We start from the raw sequence: 24,903 nt of genomic DNA, 5'->3' as shown, positions 1-24,903 counted from the left end.
CCAAACTGCATAATTTCACGTCTTTGGCTAAACAATGATATTTGGTAAAATGTCAGAGATATCAGGTGAAAGTAGTACAGTAAATGAGATAGAAGTCAGTATGGGCTTAAGGAATATGAATAGCATTAAGAAAGGCTGCCTTCTCTGCTATGAAGTTTTGTCTATTCCTATATATATTCCTTACTTTGAATTAAATGCTCAGAAAAGTGTTAGTGTGCTCTTCAATAAAATAGTTACGTTTGACTGCATTATTTGTGTCTTCAAAGACTGTATATAGAAAAGTGTTCTTTCTACCAACTGAGATAATGTGAACTGCAGATGCTGGAGAATCCGAGATAACAAAGTGTGGAACTGGATGAACACAGCAGGCCAAGCAGCATCTTAGGAGCATAAAAGCTGGCGTTTCGGGCCTAGACCCTACATCCACCAACTGAGTTCGGCAGTTTTAAGACTCTGATTGACTTGGATTCCCAGAAGAAGATTCCAACTGAAAGCAGATGAATCCCATTGACTAAGAAAGAGGCACGAATGTATTTGTAGTCCAAGTGGACCATTCAAACCAGTTCCATCATTCTAGATTATGCCCGATCGATCATCTCTTTACAATTTTCTTGCATTCCCCTTGATGCCATTAAGCATTAGAAATTTGTCAATCTTTGCATTGAACTCGGAGAATGGTTGAGCTATTACACCACTTCAGGTTTCAGAATTTCAAAGACTATCTGTTTCAACCTTTCATTTTTTTTAAATTCCAGAGAATAAAAGTCCAATCTCCTCAATGTAGAACAATCTTACTGCCACGGGAATTAGTCTGCTGATCCTCAATTGCACTTTTTCCATGGCAAGGGTAAGGACCATATCTAGTTATCTTTGTGTTTTCTTTATAAAACTGTGCACTGAAAACAGAAAGATATTTTTAGGGTGCTACATGTTTTGAAAAGGTAGCAATCAAGTACCCATGGCAAGCATTGTTAAACACCATTTTTAATGATCAGCAGTATTTAAAGTTTGACTTGCAGATGAAGACGAGCAGAGGGTTTTGTATTTAGATGCAGTTGATTCGTCTATGGACTGGTGACTAGTTATTAATAACAGTAACCTTTTGCTTACCAATAACTGTGTGATTAGTTCTCGCGGGCTGAGAAGCTTGGAGCTCGATGCAAATTCCTGAGACAGAAAGAGAAAAAAATACTGATCTTCTCCCTGACCAGAGGCCACTTGTTCTATGAAGTCAAAAGGTTGGTTTAAACCTGAAGAAAACCAATTGCCTTTCTTGCGGCACTGGCAGTAAGCTGCAGCTTTTTAATTGTAAGCAACCGGAGACATTTTCACGTGAATGAATTGGTTTGTGGTTCTTACAGACCAGTGGAACATCCAGAGAATTACACCTGACCAACTGAAGAAGAATTATTCCTACATTGGAAACAGGAAGTAAAGGCCACTGAACTAATCTTCCAGTATTTCTACCTCCACCAATGATCTATTTTCCTTATTTGTTTACCTCTGTGTGTAGGGTGACTTTATAAGTGGAATAGAGTTTCAGTTAGTAGCGTTAGATGTCAATGGTTTATATCTGTTTACCTGTTGTCACAAATTACTTATAATAGGTGATAATTCTTGCTTAGTATAGAAACCTGCCCGTGCATTCTATCAACCTTTATCTGAAAGCCAGGAAAATTGGGGTACTGTGCACATTTCACAAGAAAGAAACTTTAACATTTGATATGATTCTAGGAAGAGAGGAACTCGATTTAAGGCGTGCTACCCTAATGGTAACACAAATATAAACTTCCTTAGATGAAGAGACTAAAACTCAACGCAATACTCCAGGCACGTCTCACAAAAAGTCTATACAATTGAAAGAAGATATCTTTAATTTTGCACGTCTTTTCTGCAAAAGCTGACAGTGAGCTGACGTAGTGGATGCAATCCTGTCGCTAAAAGAAGTCCTGAATTAGAGACTCCATTTAATTATTGTGTTGATGACAATAGCAGTTACCAATGGCTGTAAGAAAGTAACGTCTCCCAGACTCTCCTTCAGTCGTAGTGATATCTCAGGCCATACACAGCGATACTAATGAGATTGTAAAGGATCGGGCAGATTGCAGCTCATCATGAGATCCATAAGGAACTGGGATAAAGCGATTGAACTGAAGTTTATAACATGCTGTAAGGACACCAAATCTTTTATTGTTTAAGGCGGCACATTCATAGAACCATAGAATCCCTACAGCATGGAAACAGGTTCTTCTGCCCAACAAGCCCACACCGACCCGTGGAGCATCCCACCCCAACTTGTCCACCTATAACGCACATACCCGAACACTACGGGTAATTTAGCGTGGCCAATCCACCCAGACTGCACATCTTTGGACTCTGAGAGGAAACCCACACAGACACGGGGAGAACGTGCAAACTCCACACAGACAGTCGCCGGAGGCTAGAATCGATCCCGGGTCCTTGGCGCTGTGAGGCAACATTGCTAGCCGCTGTGCCGTCCCATTTATGTCCTTGCTGGCTTGGGCTTGACAATTTGTACGTCTGTGGCAATTGCGTTAGCCTAGAACATGTTAGAGGCTCAGTCAGAACATACAATCTAAAGCATACTACTAATTGTCGAACTGGCCGAATAAACACTGCAGTGGACATATGTCCTACTGAATATTTTATTTTATAAGTGGAAATTTGGATACACAGCCTTCCAGCAGCGTATTAAATTCAATACAATTAGCAAAGGTATTCTGGCCTGAAGTCATTAATTCTGATTTATTAGTACACATAAAGTTTCACAACTGTCAAATCTGAGCAAGGAATACCTTGCTGGAAGAAATGGCTTGGAATTAAATATGTTGTTCAGCACAGGTACCTTCAAATTAATATTGTACACCATCGTGCAACCGTGTAATTTATGCTGTGCGAGCATCTTTAAAGAATTGTGTTTACCTTGAGCAATGGTTGCACATTTCTAATTGTGGTTCTCTGGGTCTGGATGCAATTCTTCTCAAAATTGATGACGTTGAGTTACATCTAACTAACAAATGAATTAACTGAACACAAGTCAGAAGAAATGGGCTATCTGGCCTCCGAGGCCCAGCTGCATCATTCCATAAGATAATGACTGATCTGCCTGTGTTTTGAATTCGAAATTCTTGCCTAACCCTGACAACCTTTTATTCACTTTCAATACACAATCCTGTTTAAAGAATGAAGAAACTGCAGATTCAGATGGTTAATCACACAATCTTCTTTCAATGCCTTCTCTGTTTTCCAGCTAGCAGAGACAGCCTGCATCATGTTTCATCCCAACACATCCAGCGACAGTCGGGGGATATCCTGCACTGCTTCTCCTCCTTATTCTGTATCAATACTGCTCGAGTATTCCAAGAACCAATCTATCGTCCCTCCCAACCTACTGCTATTGTATGACTTTTGCAAAAATTACGGGTATTTTACCTGAACAATGCTGGAAAACAGATCTACCTTATCACCAGCTCTTTATATCACGTCTTCGAGCTGTCACGCTGCTTCTTCGACAACTACCGCTGGATGAAAATAAACTTTATCAAACAAACTATCAAGAATTTTGGGCCTTCTGTTTTTCTAAATATCTATTCTAGTCACGAACTCCATTCCTATCCTTGCCAGGAAGTCTGAGGATGAAACATACAACTTGCTCACATGGGTCTCTGTTTAACACTGTGGTGATCTATTGGCTTCATCAATAATACTGTTTTCTTCCAACTTTGCAAACTTTTATCTACCCTTGTCTTCGCCTGACTGTTGCATTTTTTTTGGAACAAGACTATTGCAATGCTTTTCTAGTAGGTTTCCCACCTTACGTAGATGTTAGATCCACAGCTTTTCTGTCAAGGCCTGAGATTGCACCAAGTCCCATCTATTCACTTCAAAACAGTGTTGGCGTTAGACTTGCCATTAATGTATTTTGTATTTTATTGAATTCAAATTTCACCACCTACAGCAGGCAGATATAAACTCATGTCCACAATGAATTAGTTTGGGACTCTGAATTACCAGTCCAGCGACATCATCACTACCCAGAGTCCTCGAGACATTACCAGAAATAAGTTGTATTTTCACTATGTCTGGATGATTTCACTTAGCTTGAAATAATGTGTAGACTGTTAGGACATGTACTGAATGTCTTAAAAACTGATATAACTACTTTGGAGACTTGAGGACGGTATCTTAAATGCGTTTATTTGGAGAAATAAAATTCACCTCAGTTTTGATTGTGGAGTTCTGACAACACTTGCGTGCTCGTGTGTATTTCAATGTCAGTCTTACTGCCCAAGCTGAGGCCAACAGCAGGTATAAAACTCACATTAATTTTGCATTAGTTCATTTCCTCTTTATGAAATTGGAAAATAGTGCCACTGGCTCTTCATTCTGATTACAAACACCAAGTAATCCCTCCCCTCACCCCACCTCATTCCAATCTGCGAGGACCATTACATCTCAGATTTATTCATCTGGAACAGCCGACCTAGCGACAGATAGTGACCAATTTGCTGAGACATTACGAGGTGAATTTCCAACTCAATTACAGAGTAAATCCTTGCAGAAAATCACACCAACATTCTTAAAGCCCCTGGTCGAGTCATCTCTCGGAACCAATTCTCCTGTGAAGCTGCTGAACTTCATTGCCATCGTTACTTGGTCCGGAAGAAACTTTAGTCATTTAAAAACATTTCTGCATATTACAGCAAATTTCACAAACACTGTTAACAGCTGAGATGTGTAGTGGAACAAGACAAAATGATCGCAGATGTTGCTTATATTACAGGAGACACTGTGGTAAATGAGAAAAGAAAACTCCACCGACCCGGAACAAGTTGAACGCACTTACTTTGAAAACGTTAGAACCTCGTGAACTAGTGCTGAGTGCACAGAACATTTTCCGATAAGAAGTGTGCAGTGACCTCGAAATGAAAAAAAAGTTCATTGGTTGTGCGTCATTCACAAAACGACAGCCATTCAAAGAAACAACTATGCTATCAACATGCACAAAAAACACACCCGTTTCATTCAGTTTTTCAGATAAGCCACATCATTTGATAAAATAAAAAAAACGGAAGCTGCATAGCTCAGATGGTTTACTTAGGATCACCTTGAAACCTCGCGTTGTTAACAAGAAGTTGGTTATTTCATTCTCTGGATCATTATCCAGTTCAAAATACTAGTTTATGGAAATCTACTTGTTGGCATCAGATCTGTAGCCAAGTCTGTATCACAAATGAAAGCTATAATCCTTAAAGTCCATATTTGCCGCTAGCCGCATCCACTGTAGAATAACAAAACTTTTCAGTGCTCAGAATAGGTTAAGATAACAAACATAATTGAAAAAATATTTTAGGTCATGTCCGTGGTGACGTCCATAGTCGCTTCCTAAAATACCGTGACTGGTGAACCACAGGACAAAAACAATTCCCTCAAACTCCTATTTTATAGCCCCTCCCCGCCCTGACAGTAGAAATATGAAATAACAGCTCTTCTATGCCTGGAACCTCCTCAATACAACTGGACGGTGACTGATCTTTTATCTCAATTCCACTTGCTTGCCCACTCTTTGCACCTCTCTACTCCCCAAGAGATTAAAAATCTATTTAAAAACCACAGCTGTGAAATATTCAATAATGGAGCATCCACTATCTTCTGAGGTGAACAACTGCAAAAATTCATAGATAATGCAGTGTGGAGCTGGAGCAGCACAGCGGGCTAGGCAGCATCAGAGGAGTAGGAAAATTGGCTTTTCGCGTCAGGACCGTTCTTCAAAAAGGTCTGATTTTCAGGAAGGATCCTGACCCGAAACGTCAATTTTCCGGCCCCTCTGATGTTACCTGGCCCGCTGTGCTCCTCCAGCTCCACACTGTGTTATCTCTGACTCCAGCATCGTCAGTTCTTACGATTTCTACAAAAATTCACAACTCTGAGTGAAGGAATTTTCCCTAATTTCAGTCCTAAATGAATGAGAGCCTTGTCCTGAGGTTGTGCAACGCACATACTTCTCACGCAACATGGTCACGGCACAAAAGGGGGCCAGTCGGGCGGTCGAACAATATCAGCTGTCCCATGTAATGTGGAACGTAATGAAATTATTCTTACTCACCTACTCGCCCTAAGGTATTGCCTCTTTTACAATTTTTTGAGTTCATCCCATTCCTCTCCTTATCAAATTGTAAATGTAATTTGTACACTAATGCAGAATGAAAACTGATATTTTGGATACAATCAACTCCCAGTTTAGGAACATAGAAATATGGGTACAACATTCTTGCCCTCGCAGGAATAAAAGGAAAGAAAGTAAGTACAGTGATTATCACTGTAGAAAATGTATTAAGGAAAGTAATGGAGCCAGTGTCCAATAAATTCCCCGATAGGTTGCATCTGAGAATAGCAAAGGAAGTAGCTACAGAAAAAAAGCGTGCTTTGATAATAAATTTCCAAGAGTCCTTAGATACTGAAACTGCCCCAGAGGATTGAAAAACTGCCAACATAAAGCACTTAGTTTAAAACAAAGGAGGATGAACACAAGAATCTGTAGGCCACTTATCCTAAAATCTGCCATTACAGAAAGAGTCTATAAAGCATGTAATAGCAGAGCATTTCGAATTGCATCACATGGCAAAACAGAGTCAGAATGGCTACATGAAAAGGAAATCATGCCTGAAAATGTATTCAAATCTTCTGAAGAAATAACGAGCAGGATAGATCAAGGGGAACCAGTAGATGGGATATATCTGTATTTCCAAGAAGAATTTTGTAAGGTATTGCACATAAGACTAACCTTTAGGGTTAAAGCCCATGGTGTTGGGGTAACATATTAAGCACGATTCGAGAAACTGCTAACTAATAAAAGACAAAGGGATAGGCTAAAGGGGGAAAGTTCAGGATTGCAAACTGTAACTAGTAGAGTTCACAAGGATCAGTGTTGGAGTCACAGTTGGTTGCATACATTTGAAGGAAGTACTATCACCACGTTAATAGATGACAGAAACAACAAGCAGGAAGGCAAGTGGTGGGGATGACACAGAAAGAGTACAGGGGGATATAGACTGGTTATATGAGCAAGGAAGAACATGGCAGTTTTGTCAAATAGACCAAGCGTGGAGCTATATGAACACAGCAGGCCAAGCAGCATCTTAGGAGCACAGATGCTGCTTGGCCTGCTGTGTTCATCCAGCTCCACACTTTGTTATCTCAGATTCTCCAGCATCTGCAGTTCCCATTATCTCCTGTCAAATAGACCACTTCTCTTTCTACATCTCATTGCCTTATTCAGCCTATGGAGACTGTTCTGTCATCCTAGATGACCGATCACCGACCTCAACATCGTATTCCCCACTATGCCCATGTCCTTTGATGGCATTAGTAACTGGAAATGTATCGATATTCATGTTGACTATGCCGAATGAGTGAGTTTACACAGCTCTATGGGGTAGAGAATTGCCTTTTGAGTGAAGAGAAGAAATTCCTCCTCATTTCAGTCCGAAACAGTTGACGCAGATTGAAACATAAGCAGAAGAGCGCGCGCGCGAGAACACACATACACACACACACACACACACACACACACACACACACACAAACACAGACTCAGACAAGTGCACAGACACAGACGCATAGACATACATGCATATAGAGACACAGATTGACATACACATAGCGCACACAAATGTACTCACTCATACACATATACTCACAAATATAGACACAAGCTCAGACACACAGACTCATTCACTCACATTCACGCTCACAGCGATATGTTGACAAGCCACATTGGCAGGCACAAACACGCACACAGTCACAGCGGTACTCACGCAAACACTGATACACGCACATCGACACACCCAGGTACACGCAGACACACACAAGCAGGCACGCGCTCAGACAGAGAGATACACCCACATATTTACACAAAGTATTGGAAAAGAGTTCAGTTTCATGTTGCACTTCAAAACAGTCTGCATTTAGATGGTTTCTTTTAAAGCCCCGAGACTCGAGGAGACAGAAATGCAAATACCCCACAGACTATGGACAACGTGAAGCCCCGGCGATTGTTTGCATCTGTTGACAAATCACCGATTCCTTCCTTCCGCTCGTGAATAAAATAATGCAACAACAAAGCAGTCGGCCTGTCATTTATTTTTAAAGGATGACATGTGGTCAGGCAGGTGAGCTCGAGAGATGGGAATCGGGTCTGGAGTAAAATACTTCAAGCAAAAGGCAATTTCTACAAATCTTCGGAAAGAAAATAAGAACAGACTGCGCCTAGAGTAAATGTAAGAGTGACTGAATTGAAAACAAGTAAGGTGACCCAAAGATACGGGGAAGACTGTGCTGTCATTAGTTCGTATTGCTGCAGGAGTTCCACATGAATATTTCCTAATTAACCTGTTCAGTAATATTATTATGCGCCTCTGCAGCAGGTAGGACATAAACCAGAGCCACCGGGCTCAGAGGCAGGTAAAATACCATTTCGTTTCAGGATCAGTCAGAGAAATGCCGTATTCAATTGCTACCCATCCGTGTAGTACTATCTTCCACGAGTCTACTGAGCATTAAGACCTCACTTAGGATGCCGAATCTGTTTGTAAGAGCTGTTTGAATAGTAAAAATAGCGTAATCGGAAGATGCAATGATAGCATTCTCCAGTGATCTAAGTTGGATAGTTTGCTTACTTTCGTGACAATTTAAAGACTTGTAAGATAGACTGGGGCATCCCTTGATAAGGTGAAGTGTCAAAATGTTCATGTTGCTTTATTTATAATACGAGGACTGAAAAATAATAGTTGTGATCAAACGTTTACAAAAACAAACGTACATATGATGTCGATTGTGAAGAATAGAAAGTTACTCAGCTCAGAACTTGTCCCATAAACCCAAATGCTCTTCAACTTGTAGTGTTGCAAAATTGCTCAATTTAATGGAGTAATGCGCTGCCTCTAACCAATCCTGCTAAGCGGTCAACGTGGGCATTTATAAGCAACTAAAAATAAATGAATTGTTCCACGATTTATAATTTCAATTTATTCGTTTAATGAGAGCATTATTGACAGCAGCAGGTGCTAACTTAATGTAGAATGCAGTCACAAAGCAAATAACGAGATCATTCGATCCTTCCTGCTTGTGCTGATGTTTGGTAGAGCTTCTCAACTGATCCCACTCCCACTTCTCTTACTTTCTCAACTTTCTGTTTTCCGTTAGAACGTTTACCCAATATAATTTATAAAAAAATCTGCTGCCTTTCAGTTAGAACCATGCAAGTCATTACACTTCGCCGCGTTAATAAGGAACATGTCCAGTCTAATCCTTCTGCTAATCATCCCAAATCTGTATCTTGAAACGAAGTGGTATTGTCCCTGCCACTGAGCCAGGTGACTCGGATTCAAGCCCTACCTGCTTCAGAAGTGTAAAATAATACTACTGTATCTTCTGGTTACTGAGCCTTCTGCCAATTTCGAAGGAACAGTGGCTGGGAACCCCTCCATCAAATATTTCCTAAAACTTCTCTTTTTTAAAACGGAAGAAAACAATGAACTCGTGACTAACGTAACAACAAAAAAGGAGTACTTAGGAGACTTCAGTTTGAGATGAGTCTTGGGCTAACAATCGCAATTAAAATATTTTGCTTTTATTATAGATTCTCGTGAACTCGGGTTTAATACCAATTTTATTGAAGGACAGCTTTTGATGGAAGCCAGAGCACGGATGAATGCGAGATAGTTGTCCTACTTTATTACGGTTAGAATGGCCTAGCTACTTGCTCAGTTATTGTATGTTGCTTCTCAGGATTTAGGTAAGCAATGTAAATATGCTCCGCCCACTGAAAACACAAAACTATTCCGTCAGCTTCACGGTTTTTTTTCCTTCATTGGCCAAGAACTGACATCTTGCGATAAAGCCTGGCCATTTTAAAGCCTATAAATAGCGATATGCTCCATGATGTACATCTGTGCCTAACGAAAAGGAAACGCAAGAGCACGGTGCGGTTATTCCAGTGCAGATTTGTCATTTTGTGAATTCGAGGGGTGCAATAAAGAGAGGATAAACGATCACTGAGGTGCAGTTCGGCAGCTTGAAGTGAGTTTGACGCGTTGTTGATTCTGACTTAATTTAAACAATCCTTGCATCATTTTATTAAACAATCCGTTTATCACGTCCGGTGCTATTATCATTTGAATTAGTTGTATCACCGCTCTTATTGTTAGAATAATTATCTGCACGAATGTCCTTTCTTCGATGAAAGCAATTGTCTGGGGATCAACAGTTTAAATGATTTTTCAGTGTCGGGCGGGTTAATAAGAGGCCATTTATTTCCATATTCCATTCATTTTATTTGAATTTAATGACCGTTGAGATGACAACATTGTCATAATCATCTAGTTTCTGATTGGGACTTTTGTGGCTCAGTGGTAATACCCTTACCTCTGAACCAGAGGCTTGGGATTAAGTCCAGTTTGTTCCAGAGGTGTGCAATAACATCTCTACACAGGTAGATTACGAAGTATGTAGCTCAGTGTTGGTGTTTAAAGTTAAACTGAGTTTGTTATAGATTAGATCTATAAGAGTAAGCTAATTAAAATGCTGCACTTTCAAAATTGCCTTTAGTAGCGGCAGTTCAAAGAGTTTTCAAATGTACCTAGGAGTTCAGAGTTAGGTATGTGAGGACAATGAAACGGAGATAATCTTCATTAGATAGTTTATTTTTTCATGCAGACGTTAAGGCTAGGAGCCTTGTCTATTTAGTGGACTGTTTTACAAACATCTATTGCCATAGGGTTGTATGATTCAAAGTGAGGCTTTGTTTAGTATTCGGAGAAGATGGACCTGGAAGCATCTCAGTCGGTGGGTGCCAGCCGGGAGTTCAGCAGACAGAAAAATAGAGTCTAAGAAATGGGAATTGTTGTTGACCGTAAGCAAAGGGGATGTAAGGAAACAAAGGAATTTCTGCAGGGCATTTTAGTCCGTGCAATGGAGTCCATGCTTGGGCTGGGGCGTTTATAATCAACTGCTGAACCACAGGTGGAGGACGGATCGGGGGAGGCTGGTGGGTAGACCCCAAGAAAGCTCCTACTTCGGCGAAAAGCAGGCACAGTGAGATGTCTTCAAGTTGATTTTAGAGACCCGCAACACTTCCGTCTGTACCCAGGAAGTGAAGGAACCTCTAGGACACTGATAAATGGCAAGAAACTTTCTGAGGAGAAGTTAATGGCAAAAAGAAAAGCTTCAGTTTAAGCGTTCAGTTTTAAACTACGTGCTCATGTGTATTGCTTCTGTTTGAGAGTACTGTATGACTGATAACCTGAGATGGTGTCTCGGTAACGGCGCTTACTTTGTTTGACTCTTGCATTTTTTTTACAAATTCGAAACTTGTGGCTTTATTATTTGACTAGATACAAGGGATGTCGTTAAACATTGACGCTCTCCACTACACTCGTAACATTCCGCATGAAGAACAGGATACAATCCGCAACTTTTCACCAGTTGTAGTAAAAGTTGAAAATATGAACAGGTTTCAAGGCTCGACATCTCAGCACTAGGGTATGGGTTATGACGGAAGAATAATATTTTCGAATTATGACAAATGAATAGATTGTGACTGGGACTTCTATTGTGGACAAGACAGGAGGTTAATACCGTCCAATGCAATTGAGGGATCTTTTCTGTTTTCTGTGGCTGATTCCAGTGTTAATAGTTGGATGAGTATGAAACAAGACATTTGTTACAAACCAAGTTCACTCTAAGCATTTGATCCCTAGTTGTACTCATTATGTTACAGAGAATGGAAAAAAAATCTTCACAATTATCTCAATATTGATAACAACAGTAAAACATCCGTGTCACTACAGTCAAAATCACAGTTTATCCGCATTTATTTCCCTCGTTTAGATTATCTGTTTAGATTCATTTACCCTTTTGTTTTTCAATAGAATTTTTAAAGAAATTTACGTCTGGTTTGTACTTAGACAAATTTCAGTAAGAAAGATGCCTGTGCGGCGCATTGCTACAGATAATAAATGGCAAATTTGCAAATGGTCTAGGAGACAGATGGGCTAGAGGTGCGACAGTTAGCTGCTTCATAAATGTATATAGGTAAAACAAGTGCATCTTCCTCAACCGAAAGAGGTTTGAATTTACCACCAAAGAATCAACGAACACCTCGAAACAATAGTAAGCATTAGGGAAGGAAAGCATTTTTGAATGGTTATATTGATTTTCGGGGTTCCGTCCATGGTTATATCGTACGTTGAATCGCGATGGCCTTCTTTGCTCGGGAATTATTCTTTTGTGACACTGAATGGCGCTTGTAGCTTCACTTTTCAGCTACTAGGCTCAACTTGCATGTAAATGAAGAGCTGTCTGGCGCATTGCGCGCCATTGTCGAATACATTTTCCATGTTCCGGCTTTCTGTAGGCGTTATTTATGTGAAACTGGAGTCCATGAAACGCTCACATGCAAAATAAACAGCTTCCACCGCTGTTTAAAAGAATATTTAAATTCGCCAGAAACAAAACAAAAGCAACTAGGAAAAGCATTATTAAATCTTCAATTAAAGAAACCGAGTTCTCTTGAGAAGTCGTATTGGTTTTCGATGTTCCAAAGACTCACTGGTTTATTAAAAAAACGAGATAGAATGTCGCAAAATCTTTCCAACCTTTCTTCCAGCTACCAAAGCTCCTAACGTGGCAGAGTCCTACAGCTTAAAGAGGGGCGTCAGCTTGCCTTATGCATCAACACTCTCAGATGTGAACCCTGTGCATATTCAGTGCTTCTGCTATCTTCTGTGTTAGTTTGTGGTGTCTCATCTCTGAGCATTTCCGATAACTCTCAGTCTTACGCTAGATTTCTAAAGAGCAATGCCACTGGAGAGTCACTGATTCATTGCAGTAGAACACTGACATTCCATTTTTTGTTACTTCCTGAAGAATTCAAATGGCAGAAGCAACATTTACAGCAGGCGCTCATTTGCAAGTCAGCTTATTGACTGTCAATCATTTCAATCTCGTTTCGTAGTAAGCGTCCTGCAAGTATTAAGGTTTGCCTGGGCATTGAATTGTGTCATCAATTTTAATTGCCGCTGCTCATCTTCATGACGTGAGGTTAATGGTGAGTTCATTATGAATGTTGGTGGTTTATTATGGTAGCCATATCTACGCTCAGTTTGGGGAGGTTTTGCTACGAATCGTTCATTTTAATTCTGCAATTTAAAACAACTGTGTGCTGTGTTTTCACATGAAAGTTTTGTTTATCATTTCTTTTTCAAAGCAGAACTGAAACTTGGAGTGAGTAGGTGGACCTGAAACAGTCAGGATCAGAAGGAAACTGCGTGGGAACAGCAGAGGGACCTTTGAAAACCAAAAAGCATGAGTAGCATGGTGGAAAGCAACCCCCCTCTCGAATTGGAGGAGAAGAACTATGACTTTGGTGAACACAGTCTGAAGATCTCTACCTTTAAAGGAGCATACCTGGGTGTTTCGGCTTTTGTCTGGGAACCTGTAAGTGTAGCAACCAATTGCAACCGCAATGTTTGGATTTGAAAGTATACTTCCTAACCATTGTACAACTAATTTGCTGGATGATCTGACATGTACACGGCATTTAGAGGACCAGCCATTGGTTCAAGCTATTATCTACGCTCCAGACCAGATTTCATTCATTTCTCCTCACTCACCTGAACATACCAACTCTTCTTCCTCACAGGTGTATCATCTTTCTCTTGAATGCTCTGATCGCATAATTAGTAAGGTTTCAGTGATAACATTCTGACAAGGCCCACCGTAGTGAACAACTTGAGCAAATTCCGTTTCCACTCACTTCTCTCTTTTCCCCCCAAATCATTCTTCTTAGACAGATATGGCCTCTTCCTTTTGTTATAATCCAAGGAATTTTTCAAACCTTCTCCTTTGTTAACATGGAACTCAATTCATGGGAGTCTAGCAAAAATTTCCGTACAAGTTTCATCCTGACCTCTGTTCTTCGCAATTCTGTCCTCCTCCATGAATGAACACAAATTTCGTGTTTATTTTTCTGTTGCCCTGCTGTATGATAGTTTGAAACAGCCGCACCCCTACACCTGCCAATTTATCCACCTCGTTTTAAAGAGTACAAAGTTTCCATATTTGTATCCTTCCTTCCAAGATGTATTGTGACAAACTTATCTACATTGAACCTCATTTGACAGTTGTATTCCTACAGTATAAATTTACTTACGTCACCTTGTACTATCTCAAAATTCTCCTTTTCTAAAAAAAACTACAATTTGACATATTCCACAAAGTTCTAAAACTACATCCTGATTCCTGAATCCAAGCCATTTAGAGTTCATAAACAATAGACTCCTCAGTCTATAGAGATAGTAGGATCTGCCGATGCTGAAGGATCTGAGATAGCAAGGTGTAGAGCTAGATGAACACAGCAGGTCGAGCAGGAAAGCTGACGTTTCGGGTCGAGACCCATCTTCAGAAATGGGGGAGGGGAAGGGGATTCTAAAATAAATAGGGAGAGAGGGAGAATACTTTGCAATGTTTTGATTTTTTTTTAAAAGCTGTTTTCATATTATAACTGATTGGCAAGTGTCAGATTATTTTTCTAACCATCTATCTGATGTTAAGTGAAAACTTCTGGATTTGTTCCCGTTCCGTCTTTGGAAAATTACTAATATTAACCGAATGTCAATTTGTTAATCAGTTGACACTAGTCACCTTCTGATTAAATATTCTGTTTGTAATTATGCTTTGTCCTGTCTTTCAAATTTATCTTTGAGATGTGAAGATGCAATCTATTCAGATCGAACGCATTTTTTTGTGTTTGATTCCTTAACGAATAGCCTTCGCCCTTTCTAAAGAACAAAGCAAGTTATATTTAAATAGCGTTTACCATGCATAAAAGTGATCAAATGTGGTTAAAACACTATTACCAATAAATAAGAGATCAAAGCTCTCAGCAAGTAACAGATAGGCTGACTGAAAGCAGCATTGATCAATGAGGTAGGCTCAATGGTTAGTACTGCTGCTTCACAGCACCAAGAATCCAGGCTCGATTCCACACTCGGGGGGTTGTCAATGTGGGTTTTCTCCTGGTTCCCAGGATTCCTTCCACAGGCTAGCGGGATTAGCTATATGAAATGCAAGCTGGTAGAGGGTGGGTCTGGGTGCGATGCTATTCAGAGGGTCAGTGTAGGCTCGATAGGCCGAATGGCCGGCTTCCAAGCTGTAGCGATTCTAAAGTAAGTTTTTACCAGCGCGGGAAAAAGAGGAGTTAGTGAGGGAGAGTTATGGGTTTATCCCAGAGGTTGATGCATAGTTACCAATGGCGGAGCAACTCATTTCGCAAGCAATTAGATTAAGTAGGCTAGAAATAAAAGGACACTTTGAGCAAATACCGATTCCTTCCTTTAGCCTTACAGCAACCAAACACGGAAAAAGAAGTGGCATCTAATTAGGAGCAGCAGTGAACTGACCGAAGCTGCCTGCCTGCGTTCCCTGAACACCAGGGGTGACAGTGATGCTGCAGTCGTTGGCGAAAACAGGGTGACAGGATGAAACTGCAGGCAGTCGAGCGGGCCCCCAGCTTAGGTGCTCAACTGTTCTGTGAAGAGCTTACGAGTTCAGCACGGATTTGGGTCAGAGTTAAGGGGAAGGGCAGGGGTAGCTGAAACTCCCTCACTTTGTATGCCTGTGCGTGTGCGTAAAGAAGATACTGAAAGAAAGTTAGTGCATGGGTGGAGTGAGTAAAGGACGATGGAGTACTTGGGGTGAAAGAGTGAAGAATGAGTGAATGAGAGGGGTGTGAATGAATGAGCAGGTTGCGTTGAGTGATTGAAGTGTATAATGAATGAAGGTGAAGTGAGGGGGGGTGAGTGAGTGAGGGCTGTGAGGGAATGATCAAGCGGTGTACGCATGAGTGATTGGGGGCCTTGCGAGTAAGGTGTCTGAGTGAGGTGTATGTGAGTCAGGGATGACTGAGTGAGTCAGAAGGAGTTGGGATCCATGTAGGGAGAAATACGTGAGAGGGTGTGCGTGGGGAAGGGTGATAGTGAGGGGCATAGGAGTGTGAATGTATGTGCAGGAACGAGCGATGGCGAGAGTGGGGATATCTGTAGAACAAGGAAGGAGTGGAAGGGTAGTAAGCTGGTGTGTTGTACGTTAGAGAAAGTTAGTGAGGGAATATGAGAGTTTGTACATTTGAGGGATGGAGTGGGAGTCAGGCGTGTGGAGTGTGTGTGAAACTTTGAGTGAACGAGATGCATGACTAAACTTGAAACTTCACTTATTTCCGACTTCCACTTTCATGTGAATTCAAGAGAGACAATCTTGGAGTGTGTGCCACTAGAGGTGAAAGCAAGGTCAGCGTTACTTAAATCCAATTCCAGCTGAGGCATAGCTTCCCTCCAACGCCCATTGCTGATGACCAGGACTAGGCTGTAGTCTATCTCCTCATAATTCTGTTTCCTGAAAAAGCTAAACAGTTTTAATTGGCTAGTTCTCTTCTTGGCACTTTTAATAATCATCAATTTATTGCATTGCAATTATGTTATTTTAAATTAATATTCAACATTCTGTCAAACTTTATCATTATGAAGATTGGTCCCTACCTCGCCTCACTCTCAAAAATAGAAGACTTGAAATTTAATCCTCCACGCAGAAAGTTTGACAAGTTAGCTATATGTTCAGACAACATTCTGAGTAGTAATAAAGCCAGGTGCTCCAGAACATCCACCTTCTAGCCAAGCTGTTTTTGAACAGCTACAATACTGCAATCTACCAGGCATTATGGAAAATTTCTGGTTACAAAGAGCAGACCTGATCCAACCTGTCCAGTTACTGCGCCATCAGTCAACTCTTGATCGTAACAGTGCGATTGAAAGGGCTGTCATAGTGCTCTCAAGTGCTTCATACCAAACAATAATTTGCCAGTGCCACTCAGCCCCGTAACATATTCTAACTTTGTACAAATATCAACAAGGGAGAATAAAACTTGTGGTGATGTGAGACTGATCAACCTTCTACAACCAAGTAGCATTTGTCCGGTAATGAGATCAAGAGACAGGGAAAGTCTGGTGTCAATGAGACTGAGGGACTTAAAAAAATAAACTCTACTGATTGGCATTACAACTAACATGAAGAACGATCATTGTTGAAACGATGATGATGATTGCAATTGTTGAAAGTCGGGCACCTCAGTCCTCGGACAAAGTGTCAGGAGTTCTTCAGAACGATGTCCTCAGCCCAAACATATTCAATAGGATTGTCACTAGCCATGCCTCCATCGTTAGGTAAGGAGGAGAATTATTCACTCATGATGTGATAGCGTTCCAGACTATTTTTCACTTGTCAAGTACAGAAGCAGTCTATGCTCACATGGAGCTAGGCTTGGATAATTTTCAGACTTGTGCTGGTAAGTGGCAAGTAACATTCACACCACACAAGTACCAGACGATGACTAGTGACAAGAAAAGTGAATCTAACAATTTTCCCTTTGCATTCAACAGCATTACTGTCATTGATTTTCCACTATCAACATCATTGAAATTATTACGGCTACAATTGAATGTCGGAAACTAAGACTTCACTCTCTAAGGCCTTCCCATGATTTGCAAATCAGGAGCATCATGGATAACTCTTCATTTTCCTGCAAGAATGCAGTTCCAGTAGTACTCTAAAAGCACAACGCTGTTCAGAGCAAAGCAGAAAACTTTGTTGGCACCTCACCCACTATCTTAAACTGGTACTCCTTCCACAACTGACCAAAATGGAAGCAGTGCGTAGTATCTATAATATATATTGCAGCAAGTCACCAAGGTTCCTTTGACACCACCTTCCAAACCTACGACTGCTACCATCTAGAAATACAGGGCAACACGGGGCTAAACACTACCTCAGGTTCTCTTACAAGCCCCATCCTAAACTGATAAATTATCACTGCCTCTTCCCTGTCAGTACCAAATTCCTGGGCCTCTTTTCCTCCTAGTACCACATATTGACTTGTACCACATAAACTGCAACGGTCCCAGAAGGCAGCTCATTATCTTTTTGAAGGGTAATGGGATGGGATGCTAGCAGCCAATGACACCTACTTTCTGTGAAAGAATTTTACTTCTTAAAAAAGTAAGATCCCTTTAAATCTTTCATTACAATCGACATTTGATTCTGTTTCTGACCCTGAATTTGCAGTGTCATTTCTTTAGTTTTGCTAGCTCTGACTAGTGGGGTTACACGCTTCTTCCATCCTTGTCTTTTGTGGTTATATCACCACCTTCCACGAGCAATTGTCAATACAATTTTTTAAAGAAAATGTAGCCTTACTTGAATTATTGTTACCACTTATGGTTCCTCACTATAGCTTATTACTTCAGGTTCCATGATCGACTTTTGAATACGGTGTACATTGCTGTACAGGCAGTATAATCTTGTCTTTTTAGTTGTTTTTGTTCTCTCATACTTTAACAGTTAGTTTATTCTTCTATGAGATAGATTAATGTTCTCTGTGCTTTTATTATACTTTCTTTTCTTACTTTGAACTGATTTTTATCTGATTTCCTAATTCTTATCTCTACAAACTTAAGCATTTTGCAGTTGCTTATTCCCCTTTTTAGTTTAAATTCCTACAAACTTCCATAATTACTCAAATTTATGGAATGTACGGAGCCAGTAGAAATGTGGATATGAAATTGATTGAGTGATAGGAAACAGTGAAAATGCTTAATGGATATTTTCCAGACTGGAGGAAAGTTTGTAATAGAATTCCCCTGGGGTCGGTAATGGGAACCTTGCTTTCCCTGATATGTATTAATGATAGAGATCATGGTTTTCAGATTTTACAGATGATAATATTCTTCAAAGTTTTGCCAACTGCGAGCAAGATAGCATGGAACTCCAAAATGATATACAAAAGTGGTGGAGTAGGCAGAAAAATGACAGTTGAAGTTCAATGCAGAGAATGGTGAGATGATGTATTTTGATAGGAAGAACTACATGACTCACTTGGGTATTGCACTAGAAATCAAGCCCCACAGTTCCCACATCCGTCACTAGTGTGAAATTTGATTAAACCATTGAGTAGCCCCAATTCAAACTAATTGTCTGATTGAGAGAATACGCGCAGTGATTTTACATCAACAAATCCTCAACTATTTATTGCAAACATTTTTTAAGCAAAGGCAAAACAGAAATGAATATTGGTAATGTAGAAATTATAAACTAAAATCTACTCTTTTCTTAAAATCACCGTGCTATACAACAGAGACACAAACAGACAAGACATGATGCAAATATTATCAATTGAAAAGGAAATGAAGTCAGACAAGCACCAGTGTGGATTACAGATCTGAAAGAGTTGTTGTCTTTTTGGCTCCTTTTGTTTCTTGTGTATTCTTCTATTTGCTGGTTACACAAGGTTGCTGTGCAACAGTTCTCAGACTTTCTTTTTCAGTTGCCAGTTCACACTTTCAATGTCCCTGAAGGTGTTTCGTTTCCCTTCTCTTCAGAGGGGACAGCTTACAGGCAAAAGGTGAGGGACAGTAGCTTGCCACTTGAGATTTTCTTTTACTTCTCCACACATAGAAGGGGGAGAAAGACATATGATGAATTTTCTTTGCAGATGAGATGTTTTTGTTGTATTGTTCACTTACAAGGCTGTAGCTACCTGACCAGGAACCAATTCAATAGTTGTTATTATAACGAGCTGTCCTGGAACTACAAAACTAATGCCAATCGAAATACCTATCAAATGACTCTCACTGGGCAGAATTGCTCTGTACATACTCATTGTTTCCTCTGGTTTCCCCCATAACCTCCCCTCGCCCTGCATACTTAAATAAAGCATTCTTGCAGTATAAATCACGTGTATTTTGAAAATGGCAAATTCTTTATCACGTAGTTTCCTTGGTACAGTCGTTTCTTTTACACTTTTAGTTCACAGTCCGACAATATAAAGCAATCAGTACAATGCTAAAGACGGTTCTAGTACAGAGGGACCTGTGTATATATGTGCACACATCATTGAAGAGTTTAGGACAGTTGTAGAGAACCGTTAATAAAGCTGACAGGATCCTGGGCTGCATTAAAGGGACAGAGAGTACAAGAGATGGGAAGATTTGCTGAACTCGTGTAAAACATTAGTAGCTCTCAGCCGGAGCATCGTGTACACTGCTAGGTAACACACTATGGGAATGTTGGGAGCACGATGCAGAGAATCCAGAAGGATGGTTGCAGGAAGGAGAAATTTCTATTTTGAGGATAGATTGGAGAAGTTGTACTATTCCCTTCGGATAAAAGAAGGCTTCTGACAGATCTAACAGAAAAAGTTTCTCAATCATGAAAGGGCTTGGTAGAGTAGATAGGAAGAAATTGTTCCCACTTCTAAAAGGCTCATAATACTCATTTGCAGAGTCTTTGTAGACATGATCGATTAAGCTGTTACGCTTATTCTATCGTAGCAGGGCTAAAGTGCTCTGACTGCATCAGTTTTTCAATCGCGCGTTAATTCCTTTCTGCTATCCATGTAACGATTAACATAATCAGTCATCCTGTCTTTTTATTTCGTTCCCCACTTCTGTAATTTCCTTAGCAGGATTATCTCCCGCAATCCATTGTCGCCGATGTCATGTGCCCCAACATTGATGACTCAGACTGGGCCTTCCATTTTCAAGTTCTTCTGCAGGTTGTCTTAGATATTCTTTCCCTTTGCAGCAAACAAAGAACGCACTTTCCTGTATTTTTGAACTGCCCGAAGTTGAAGTCAGAGTAGGGTCTGAACTGATACAGAATGGGGTACGTGGAACATTCCTTGCTCCAGTCCTATTCCGGTCCCCAAAACAACTCTTTCTTCCATATATCGCTGATATCATCGGTGCTGCTTCACTCTCTCGTCTGGAATTGGAAAACTTCATCAATTTCACCTCTAATTTCCACTCCACTTTCACTTGGTCTGACTCCTCCCTTCTATCCCTCGACATTTCAATGTTTCCATTGCTGAGGATACACTTGTCACTAATATCCACTACAAACCCACTGACTCTCACAGCTACCAGGACTATATATCCTCTCACACCGCACTTCCCGTAAAGACTCAACTCATTCTCTCAGTTCCGCCGTCTCCGCCGCATAGGTTCAGATGGGGCCAACTTCGACAAGGGAGACTTCGAAGTGTCCACCTTCTTCAACCGAAGATTCCTCAGCTCCGTTGTCGACAGGGCCCTCAACCAGGTTCGACCCATCTCTCACACTTCCTTCTCACCCTTTCTCTTCCTCCCCGCAACAGCGATATGGTTCCGCTTGTCCAGTTCTAAGGAAGGTCGCCGGATCAGAAACGTTAACTCTTTTTGACTTCACAGGTGCTGCCAGACCTGCTGAGCTTTTCCAGAAACTTTGATTTTGTTCTGACACAAAACCGCTCTGCTTCTGAAAGAATTATGTACGTAACGCTTGGATATTGATGACCCCCTACTTTGTCTGGTATCATGAATCTTCTGGGCATACGTTATTTAGATGTTTTCTGACTTTGGGATCTTACGGACTGATGAGATTCAGACGCAGCAGAGTTTCATTGGTAGCATAACATCTAAATGTTTGATCAAAACGTCAGAACCACTCGTTAACGTGGTAGGTTTTCACGGTTAACACTGTGCGCTATGTTTTCTGAAGGTTTTTCAAATCTCTAGTCTACAAGGCCAGAAGTGCCACTGTCTTTACTTGCACTGTAATGATAGTCCCATGTCGTCATAGAGATTTGAAAAGAAATGTAAATTCAGTAGCATCAATGTGTTTTGATCAACGTAAATCTAATAGCAACCATGTGTTTGAATGTTATAAATCTATTTTCATTCACGTGTTTTGTTGCTCGTTCAGGGTCTTGTCCTTTGTCGCTACTTTGAGAATGAGAAAATTGATTTCACTGGGAAGAAAGTACTTGAACTGGGTTCTGGCACAGGAATCGTCGGCATTTTAGCAGTGCTGCTGGGTAAGGTGACCTTTCCCGCTGTTTAAAGATACGGAACAAAATTAAACTGGCGATGTTTCTTTAGTTATTCACGCATAACGTAGGTATAAGGCTCTGGCAAAAGCCTCATGTTTTGAAATTTGGCGATTACTTTCTCCACAGTTGACGCCATGACCTGTTCAGTCTTTGACAATTTCTGTATTCGTTTCAGATGTTCATCATTCTCAATTTTCCGCTCTTCGATAGGGAAAGCTGATTTGTTATCCAAATTTCAAGGCATTGGAGCAAATCTACAATTGATACTAGTGAGGCGCGACTGTGGACGTTCTAATGGCCGTGCTCCTGCGTTCCGAATTATTGTTTGTCTGTTTTATTCTTAAGGATCTTTAGGGTTGAGGGGTCTACAATGGCAGACCGCTGCAATCTAATATTTTCAGACACGCTGTTAAATGCTCACAAGATCAGAGTATTACAAAATGCTGGGATTAGTAAGACAAACAGTTCAGTTGTTCAACGCACTGCGCTCTAGTGTAAGGGAAGTGGACAGTCCGTTAGAGATGGATTGATTCTTCTTGTCAGGGATATGATTTTGCAAATATCTGATTGCACTTGATCTTCCTTTGAGACTTGCGTTGCAGCTATGACACAGACAGTCGGTGGACGCGGCTGTTGTCTGGCTTTTTGCCTCAAAGTCATTAGGAGCCTAATAGTTAAGAGCGTTTCAATTCATTGCGTGAATTCCACTTTTCTTGCGTGAGAAATCTGCATCATATATCTCATGATGCGAAGCAATGTTCAGATAATGATGTGATATTAATATTTTTACCAGGTGGAGATGTCACCTTGACGGATAGGTCATATGTTTTGAATCAAATAGAATACAACGTTCAAGCTAACGTTCCAGCCAGCAGCAGACACCGTTCATCAATCCGGGCCCTATCTTGGGGTGACGATCAGAACAACTTTCCAACTGACTTTGATTACATTCTGGGTTCAGACATTGTGTACAATCCCTCTCAATTTGCTGGTCTTTTGCAGACACTGTTGTACTTCTGCACCGACAAAACAATAGTTTACATGTCTTCTAACCTGGCGGCCAGAGAGGGCGCCATCAATTTTCACGACGACCTCCTGCCTAAGCAGTTTAACAGCGAAATACTTCATACAAGTGGAAGTAATTGCATTTACAAACTGACTAGAAAACACCCGCGCCACGGGCACTAATTTCTGATGCCTATTTATTTCCCAACATTGCACCCCACAAGCTGTGCATTCGACTCTCAGCTTTATGAGAATTGAATTCTCTGAGTGAAGATGGAATTGAAAGTCTATCAGGTTCTGGAATAAAGCTTCTCAAATTAATCTCCTAAGGATGCATTGGAATCCGCATTCTGTCTTGAAAAATATGTTTTTCAATAAACATGTACCTTGCTGTCGTTTCTTCTCTTTGCATAGTTTAACCTGAGAAATTTTACAAAGATAGTAGGAACTGCAGATGCTGGACAATCTGAGATAACAAGGTGTAGAGCTGAGTGAACACAACAGGCCAAGCAGCATCTGCGGAGCTGGAAGGTTGACGTTTCGGGCCTGGACCCTTCTTTAGAAATTTCTGAAGAAGCGTCCAGGCCCAAAACGTCAGCATTCCTGCTCCTCTGTTGCTGCTTGGCCTGCTGTGTTCATCCAGCTCTACATCTTGTTATCTCAAATTTTACAAAGGCATTTTTTTTAACTGAAATCACCTTTATTCAGGCTTTATGCTGTGGCGGTACTCATTTTTGCTGCATTAAACAATTGCCATTAACTGACGTGCAAGCGATTTAAAACTACTGGAACTTATTTTTCATTGATTGAAATAAATTACAAGACAAGTAGACACCTTTCGTAAGCAGTGAAAATGTTTAGACTATGATCTCATTGTATTTTAGATTTTGGAAATAGTGACATATTCTGGTCTTGTGCATATTTAACTCATCGACGAGTGTTAATTGTACAGATTGTCATCAGCAAAGATGATAATCTTTGATAGTGTTTTAGAGCTTAAATAGAACAGGGTGTGCAGATTAAACTATCACAGCTTTACGTTTTTGCAACAAAAGAATGCAATTTCAAACCAAATAACTAAAAAGAAGCATGAATGATGACAAAAAATTGCAAATTAAAACTTGATGTTGCAATATGTGGATCATTTCTTGCATTTACCTAATACTGAGCTGAAACAGGGTGCAATTTCGTTAAAGTGTGACCCTATTTACAAAATATGCATTATGCGAGTATGATGATTCTTATTATGGGGTCACCGTTGGATAATAGCACGCTTGTACCTTTGCATTGGAACGGGGAAACAATGTTCAATTCACCAAAACAAAACATTTGTTGGTAGTAATATGGATTTAGAGAATGCTGATGTTACTCTACAGATATTAGAGTACAAATCGAAATTTAGAATTGCTACTTTACAACGTTTACACGCAGATGGCATACAGCTACTCCTTGCTGAGAAGTAATTTCCTTTCTCAGACGGTCATTAATGTTTGGAATTCTTCTCCTGCTCACAAACAATGGAAAGTCGGGTCATTTTATATTTTAGAGTCTAAGTTAGTCAAGAGATCTTAGGTTATACGAAGGATGGGATTGGTTGCAGGGAGGGCACACAGGAAAGGGATATCGAAGCCAATTTGTAAGAAGAACATCGGCCGAAATGTTACATAGCAAGTGCTTTATTAAGGAGATGTTTATTACACAGGTAGCAAAGTTAGACGAAGTAATTTCCCGACCTAAAAATGATTGGTGACGTCAAACTGACGCCTCGTAATCGGCCGCTTAAAGTTCCAGTTCCCCATACTCACACAATAGAAGCTGCAATCAAATCAATCACATTATTTGTGAATTGTAGAGAAGTTCCTAAGGAGCAGTAGACGATTTTCTGCTTCTATTTCTTATGT

The 24,903-nt window shown here is 40.5% G+C and overlaps 1 protein-coding gene across 1 annotated transcript; it reads left to right on the top strand.

The window, feature by feature from the left end:
• The first annotated feature begins 13,395 nt into the window (after nt 1–13,395).
• Nucleotides 13,396–23,185, top strand: LOC125455871 (EEF1A lysine methyltransferase 3-like). Its single transcript, XM_048538398.1, has 3 exons — nt 13,396–13,518; nt 21,871–21,982; nt 22,791–23,185. The coding sequence occupies exons 1-3, from the start codon at nt 13,396–13,398 to the stop codon at nt 23,183–23,185; spliced, it is 630 nt and encodes a 209-aa protein (XP_048394355.1).
• Nucleotides 23,186–24,903: the final 1,718 nt, after the last annotated feature.

The sequence above is a fragment of the Stegostoma tigrinum genome, chromosome 10, assembly GCF_030684315.1.
Source record: "Stegostoma tigrinum isolate sSteTig4 chromosome 10, sSteTig4.hap1, whole genome shotgun sequence".
Taxonomy (NCBI): domain Eukaryota; kingdom Metazoa; phylum Chordata; class Chondrichthyes; order Orectolobiformes; family Stegostomatidae; genus Stegostoma; species Stegostoma tigrinum.
Note: the sequence above shows the minus strand (reverse complement) of the source record. Positions and strands in the feature narration are given on the sequence as shown.

Coding starts and splice junctions, on each gene's coding strand:
- LOC125455871 (XM_048538398.1), top strand. CDS start 13,396: ATGGTGGAAAGCAACCCCCCTCTCGAATTGGAGGAGAAGAACTATGAC. Junction 13,519..21,870: donor CGGCTTTTGTCTGGGAACCT/GTAAGTGTAGCA, acceptor TTGCTCGTTCAG/GGTCTTGTCCTTTGTCGCTA. Junction 21,983..22,790: donor CATTTTAGCAGTGCTGCTGG/GTAAGGTGACCT, acceptor TATTTTTACCAG/GTGGAGATGTCACCTTGACG.